At 45.5% G+C, this 7,768-nt stretch overlaps 1 protein-coding gene across 1 annotated transcript in view; it reads right to left on the reverse strand.

Moving 5' to 3' along the window:
• TNFRSF9 (TNF receptor superfamily member 9) overlaps positions 1-6,816 on the reverse strand; it is a 7,335-nt gene extending 519 nt beyond the window's left edge. Inside the window, exons 1-6 of the mRNA XM_034404797.3 lie at positions 6,657-6,816; positions 6,483-6,536; positions 4,523-4,651; positions 3,500-3,566; positions 3,302-3,426; positions 716-838 (exon numbers count right to left, since the gene is read on the reverse strand). Of these exons, the coding sequence (XP_034260688.2) occupies positions 716-838; positions 3,302-3,426; positions 3,500-3,566; positions 4,523-4,651; positions 6,483-6,536; positions 6,657-6,729 (571 nt within the window). The 5' untranslated portion in view covers positions 6,730-6,816. The remainder of the gene's footprint in view (positions 1-715; positions 839-3,301; positions 3,427-3,499; positions 3,567-4,522; positions 4,652-6,482; positions 6,537-6,656) is intronic.
• Between the last annotated feature and the right edge of the window lie 952 nt (positions 6,817-7,768).

Genomic DNA, 7,768 nt, shown 5'->3' on the forward strand with positions numbered 1-7,768 from the left:
TGGCACTGGCACGCCAACCAATCCCAAGACTTTGGAATGGGGCAACTCACCATTGGCCAATTCATCATGGCCAACTCATCACGGTCAACTCCCCATAGCCAACTCAACTAGGCCAACTCCCCATGGCCAACACCCCATGGCCAACTCCCCATGGCCAACTCATCATGGCCAACTCAACTAGGCCAACTCACCATGACCAACTCCCCATAGCCAACTCAACTAGGCCAACTCACTATGACCAACTCCTCATAGCCAACTCATCACGGTGAACTCACTATGGCCAACTCCCCATGACCAACTCACTATAGTCAACTTGCCACGGCCAACTCCCCATGGCCAACTCACTATAGTCAACTTGCCATGGTCAACTCAACACAGTCAACTTGCCCTGGACAACTCAACACAGCCAACTGGCCACAGGGCAACTCACTGCGGGACAATTCAACAGTTCAATTTAATTATTTAAAATAGTTTGATAATAATTATTTTTCATTTTTGTCAATCGCGTTTCATTTTGTCCTTCCTTTTGCATCCTTTCATGGTTTCCATTCCACCATTTCTCTGATATTAGTGTAACTCTTCCCACGGCAAGTTGGCTGTGGTGAATTATCCAGTGGCGAGTTGGCGTAGGAGGTCCTAAGCAGTGAGAGAGGGAGAGTTGGCAGAGTACTGCTGGCCAAAAAAAAAAAGAGAGAGAGCAGGAAAAAGTCCTTACGTTTCGGGGGCTTCTTTTGGATCCAGGATCGGAAGAAAAGGTAGGCCAACACCATGCACGTGGCAAACAGAAAGGCAGTGATGACAAAAGCAGTGGTGATGAGGATCAATTGTTTCCCCTCCTCTACAAGAAAGCAAGGGGAAAAAAAATCAGAAATATCCCAGGACTTCAACTCAGAAAAGCTAAATTAAAATGGCCATGGCTGCAAATAGCTTTTAGCACTCCACTCAAAGGTTGACACTAGGAACAGTGGAAGGGAGGCAGGGAAATTTCTCCTTCGTTCCAGGTTGCTCTCTCTCCTGGATTGGTTTCCATCCATGGCTTCTTGTGCTGCTTTCTGATGCTTTGGAAAATAAGGAAATAGAAATAATAGAAATAGAAATAATAGAAAAATAATAGAAATAATAGAAATAGAAATAATAGAAATAATAGAGATGTCAGCGGTTCAACGCTGGCATAGAGAGCAGAGGAGAGAGAGAGATAAGCTCTGAACTTTTGCCTGCTAAATCCCTTTGAAGTCGGGGTGTCGTGGAAATGAGGAGGGGGGACATTCCTGGGAAATGACGAGACAAGAAGTCTGAAGATTGACTTGGAAGATAGCCAATGAGAAGCAGAGATTTGGGGATCGGAAAGGGAGGGATTGTGGGGGCAAAAGGTCAGTCTTGTCCGCATCGAGTCATGATCCGGTGGCTGTGCTCAATTAAAGAAAAGATTTCCTTAAAGATTGGCAGTTTGGAAATTCATTTATTTTGAGATAGCATCGAAGTCTGACAAGAAATAATAGAAATAGAAATAGAAATATTCCTGCTTAGGCAGGAAACCCTACACCACTTCAGACAAATGGTTATCCAATCTCTTCTTCAAAATTTGCTAATACTCCATATCCTAAAATAATTTCTTAAATATTGGTCAACGTTAAACTCTGAACTTCAAGGCCGAATGCTAAAGCGATTTATGGAATACTGTTCGATGCTAAATTCTAAAGTAAACCCACGACTGAATCCTAAAGTACTTCTTTTCATTTGTTAATGCTCCATATTAAATCCTAAAATAATTTCTTTTAATATTGGTCAACGCTAAACACTGCAGTTCAAGGCCGAATGCTAAAGCAATTTGTTCGATGCTAAATTCTAAAGAAAACCCAATACTGAATCCTAAAGTACTTGTTTTAATAATACCGGTACTCAACGCTCAATATGAAAGTAAATAATACTAAACCCTAAAGTAAGGGTTTTAATAATGTTCGATTGGTAAATACTAAACTCAATACTACACATTAACTAGTTTAACAATGCTCAAGACTCAATACTAAACTAAACTCAATCCTAAAGTTTTTGTTATTTTTTTAATAATGGCCAAACGTACCAGGTGCGCCATTCGTAAATCTGCATCCGTAAAACATTTTATACATTGATTTAACTGTTATATATTGAACCAGCTATATATTTATTTAGCAATCTTTCCGGGTGCCCCAATTTTAACTTTGGCCAAAGTACGTCGGTCAATTAATTTTGGGATTCGTCCAACGGGCCAAGAAACTAAAAAAATAAATAAAGCAGAATCCATAGATTCTACGGTAAAAATAAATGAGCTGAGAAAAACAACGAACAAACGAGCGATGGCTTACAAATTTTTGACCTGATGGCCCGTCTTCTGGGAACACAACCCAAAAAAAGCCGACTCTTTTTGGGGTTTCACAGTCAATATAAAAATAAAATGATAATAAGAGTTCAGAAAAAAAGAGGCATATTCATACAAGAGGCTAATGAAAGCCAGAGTGGAAGCAGTGACATTTTTCAGAATTTATTCTGGTTTTTTTTTTTTTTTTCTTTTAATTGATACGTCTCCCGTCTCGCTATTCAAAGCCACGCATTGGATGGGAGTCCTGCTGGAAATAAAATCTAATCTGGTTCTTATTCCAAACCGGGAGAAAGATGCAGGAGAAATGAATTGGAGGCAGGCTGCAATTGGAAAGGAGGTTTGCATTTGCTTGGTAGCCAGAAATAACAGGGACGGCAACACGTTTCTGGGGTGGCTGACAAATTGCGGTGGAAAGTAGATGGGCTTTTATACAATTTGTGATTGAGATGTCCAGTTCATATAATATTTTAATGGCTGTTGCCAGATTCCTTGACTGGTTCTTGTTGTTGTTAGTTGCGAAGTTGTGTCCGACCCATTGCGACCCCATGGACAACGTTCCTCCAGGCCTTCCTGTCCTCTACCATCCTCTGGAGTCCATTGAAGCTCAGGCCAACTGCTTCGGTGACTCCATCCAGCCACCTCCTTCTCTATCGTCCCTTTCTTCCTTTACCCTCAGTCTTTCCCAGCGTTGGAAGCGTTTTTGTTTGTCTGAGCTAATCTTGTCAGTTTCGGCTCCTTGCCTATGTGCTGCTTATTTGGGGTTTCTAGCAGCCCTTTGATTCTCAACCTTGGTGACTTTTAAGACTCCCCAAATTCCCACTTCCCAGAATTTCCCAGCATAGCTGACTGGGGAATTCTGGGAACCGAAGTCCACACGTCTTCAAAGGTTGAGAAAGGCTGGATTAAACAGTAAATGAGATCAATAAATGTTCCAATAAGACTTACCTGAAGCCTTAGTAGAGAAGACGGCGAGAGAAGTGGAGGGCTTGGTGGTGGGGATTCCTGACTCACTCCAGCAAACCACATCTCTCTCCTTGGTCCCCGGTTCCCGAATCTTATCACCTGGACACCTGCAGGAATTGGTAGTTAGCCTCGTGTTTTATACCTGAGATTTTTAAATCAATTTATTCCGGAAGAACTTACTTTTTCCATGGCTTGCATTCACCTGTAGGTCGATCATTGAAAGTCTTCTCCGGACACTTCTGACAACCTTGAAAAACACAGAAGAAGGTTTGATGTCCGGATGAGTTTCTGGCTATCAAATCGATGGAGACCTCCTTTCTAACTGCAGCTTCCTTTCAATTTATTTCTCTTGCATCTTTCTCCTGCCTTGGTCCATCTCAGTCGGCTTCAGAGGTTTATAAATCACATTCACACAAAGACAACAGTGGCAAATCCCACAACTGCAGATGTTCAGGAGAACTTCTGTCCCCATCGTTAGATAAGTCGGTTTTCCGGGAGATTCAGAGCTACAGGTAGTTCTCGACTTACGACTGCAACGGAGCCAAAAGATTTCTATGGCCTCCCGAGACAGTTGTTAACTGAGTTTTTTTTCCCCTCTTTTTGCCATCTTTCTTGACGCCGTTGTTAAGCGAATCACTGCAATTGTTAAGTTAGTAAGACGGTTCTTAAGCGAATCCCCCTTGACTTTGCTGGTCAGGAGGTCGCAAAAGGGAATTGTGTGACCCACACACATTTATGACAGTTGCAGTATCCTGGGTGAGTAGACTTGAGATATTGCAACCGTCATAAATATGAACCAGTGAGTGGTGCAGTGGCCTAGAGGTGGAGTTCTCACCTCCCAATCAGGAGGCTGTGAGTTCGATCCTAGGTAGAGGCAGATATTTCTCTCTCTGGTTTACAATGAGAATATTATCTACTGAACAAAACTCCACACCGGCAACAGGAAAGGCATCCGGCCAGTAAAACACTCAGCTCCATTCAGTTGCCCCAAGACTCCACCCTGATGCAAGGGATTATTGGGGGTCATTAAAAGGAGATGATGATAAATATGAACCAGTGGCCAAGCATCCGAATTTTGATCATGCAACGGTCGTAAAGTGTGAAAAACGGCGCGAAGTCCCGTTTTTCGGTCCCGTTGTAACTTGGAACGGTCGCTAAACAAGCTGTTGTAAGTGGGGAATCACCTGCGCAGAGTCACCGTACCTGTAATCGTGCGTTGCTGTCCAAGGGGACACTCACACGCCTCGCAATTTTGGCCACACGAATAACCCCGAGCACATTCACAAATAGCGTCGGTAGTTTTGGTACATTTTTGCTTGTAGACCAAAGTTCCTTCAGGGTTAAAATATTTTTAAAAAAACAAACAAACATGTTATTATCTGTAGAGAAGGCGATTTTCCCCCCTTGAGCTGAGCTCAAACTTGCCGCGTAACCAGGATTGGAGGGGATCTAGCCAGCATTCTTTGCTAATGTTTCCATAAACTCCGAAGAATATTTGGTTAAGGGAAATAAACTCCCAAAAAAGTCCCAATTTGGGGTCTAATCGAAACTTTGCTGCACAATTCCAGACCCCCTTTTCCAAGTTAAGCCACCACACGGGGGGGGAAAAAAAACTACGGGTAGTCCTCGAGTTACAACCGCAATGTCGGTTGTAAAGTGAGACGTTTGTTCAGGGAGTTTCGCCCCGTTTGAACATCTTTTCTTGCCGCCGTTGTTAAGCGAGTCACAAGGGTTGTGAAGTGAATCTGCCCCCCCCCCCACTGACTTGGCTGTTCAGAAGGTCGCAAAAGGGGAAAGACATGTCACTCCTCCCCCCCTTCGGGGCACTGCGATCCGTCATAAATACGAGTCAGTTGTCAAGCATCCGAATTTTGATCACAGGGAAGCTGCGACGGTCGTAAGTGTGAAAAAAAGAGTCGTAAGTCTCTTTTTTTTTCCAGTGATGGTGTAACTTTGTATGGTCACTAAATGGACTGTTGTAAGTGGAGGTCGTAAAGCGAGGAGTAGGGCAAGGAAAAGAAGATAGGAACCGGGTAGGAGGCTCCTGTCCTCAGCTGGGAGTTGGGAATTGGAGGCTAAATATATATATATATATATATAAAGAACAGTTGCTGGAATTAGGTATAAATATTTATTTATTTATTTATTTATTAATCAAATTTCTATACCGCCCTACTCCCGAAGGACTCAGGGCAGTGAACAGCCAAGATAAAATACAGATAATACAAATATTTTAAAAAATCCCTTAAAATTATTAAATATTTTGGCCGAAACACAGATTAAAACACCCAATTTATAAAATCACACAAATTAAAAATTTAAAAGAGGAGAGTTAGGCCAGGCCAGTTTGACGAAAAGAAGGACTAGGGGGAGACACAGGATAGCAGTCTTCCAATCTCTCAGGGGCTGCCCCCAAAGAAGAGGCAGTCAAGCTATTCTCCAAAGCACCAAAGAAGGCAGGACAAGAAGCAACAGGTGGAAACTCATCAAGGAGAGAAGCAACCTAGAATTAAGGGGAAGCTTGACCTGGGGGTTGGACTAGAAGACCTCTAAGGTCCCTTCCAACTCTGTCATTCTCTATTTCTCCATTCTTTCCAACAGCTAAACAATTAAACAGTGGAACGACTTGCCACCAGAAGTTGTGAATGCTCCCACACTGGAGGTTTTTAAGAAGAGATTGGACAGCCGTTTGGTCTCAAATGGTTTAGGCTTTCCTGCCTGAGCAGGGGGTTGGACTAGAAGACCTCTAAGGTCCCTTCCAACTCTGTCATTCTCTATTTCTGCATTCTTTCCAACAGTTGAACAAATAATCAGTGGAACGACTTGCCACCAGAAGTTGTGAATGCTCCCACACTGGAGGTTTTTAAGAAGAGATTGGACAGCCGTTTGGTCTCAAACGGTTGAGGCTTTCCTGCCTGGGCAGGGGGTTGGACTAGAAGACCTCTAAGGCCCCTTCCGACTTTCTTTTTTTCCCCTCTCCACGAGGGGAACCCAGCCACCGTGACTCCAAGCCGAGGAAAGGTAGCCTCCCAAAATCTGAACGCTCCCCCACCTCCGCCAGCCCCCTCCCCTTCCACACCCCCTTCCCCAGGGCTGAGACCCCCCCCCACTCACCCACCCACCCCAGGGAATTCAGGACCCCCCCCCAAAGAGTCTAACTTACTGTCGCAGACGCTGCATTGCCGGCAGGACTCGCTTGGCCCGGGGCTGAAGGTGCCTGAAAGGGGAAAGGAGGAAGAATCAGGGGGTCACCCTCCCGTGGGGGGGGGGAACGGGCAGGGGTCTCTCCCCATCACCGGACCCAGGTGGGAGCATCCTCGCCGCCGCCGCCGCTTACCGTTGGGGCAGGAGCTCTTGCAAAAAACTCCCGTCCAGAGCAGCAACAGCAGCGCGCAATAAAGCATCTCCATGGGAGAGAGGGTCGGGGGTCTTTCTCCAACGCGGACTCCTCGCTTCTGGACGGGGCCGGCGGGGCTAAGAGGCCAAGGGGGCCGGCGGGGCGGGGTGGGGCGGGGCGGGACCCCCCTCTTTCCCCCTACAGACTTCCCCCCCCCCGGGGGAGGTGTAACCGACTACCAGCCGGAATCCCCAAAGGGGACCAGAAGAATTTCCACAGCTCGAGGTTGAATTGTGGCATTTGTGAGTCTTCTAATATCTTTCTTTCTTTCTTTCCTTCCTTCCTTCCTTCCTTCCTTCCTTCCTTCCTTCCTTCCTTCCTTCCTTCCTTCCTTCCTTCCTTCCTTCCTTCTTTCTCCTCCCTCTCTCTCCTTCCTTCCTTCCTTCCTTCCATCCATCCTTCCTTCCCTCCCTCTCCTCCCTCCCTTCCTTCCTTCCATCCTTCCTTCCTTCCCTCCCTCTCCTTCCTTCCTTCCTTCTTCCTTCCTTCCTTCCACCCATCCTTCCTTCCCTCCCTCCCTCTCCTTCCTTCCTTCCCTCCCTCTCCTCCCTTCCTTCCTTCCTTCCATCCTTCCTTCCTTCCTTCCTTCCTTCCATCCATCCATCCATCCTTCCTTCCCTCCCTCCCTCCCTCTCCTTCCTTCCTTCCTTCCTTCCTTCCTTCCTTCCTTCCTTCCATCCATCCATCCTGTATCTTATTTATCTATCTCAGAATCATAGAATCACATGGTTGGAAGGGGTCTTTGGAGGTCTTCTAGTCCAACCCCTGTTCAAACAGGAGACCCTACATCATTCCAGAGTCCGTCCGTCCTTCCTTCCTTCCTTCCTTCCTTCCTTCCTTCCTTCCTTCCTTCCTTCCTTCCTTCTTTTTCTTTATCTCCCCTTTCTCTTTCTCTCTATGGTATTATCTACAGTATACTTACTATCCCTCCATTTTTTCCTTCCTTCCTTCCATCCATCCGTATATCTATCCATCAGAATAGAACTGGAAGGGACCTGGGAGGTCTTCTAGTCCAACCCCGTTATAAGCAGGAGACCCTAGACCTTTTCAAT

This window comes from Pantherophis guttatus, chromosome 15, assembly GCF_059756535.1.
Source record: "Pantherophis guttatus breed Tessera chromosome 15, ASM5975653v1, whole genome shotgun sequence".
Lineage (NCBI taxonomy): Eukaryota > Metazoa > Chordata > Lepidosauria > Squamata > Colubridae > Pantherophis > Pantherophis guttatus.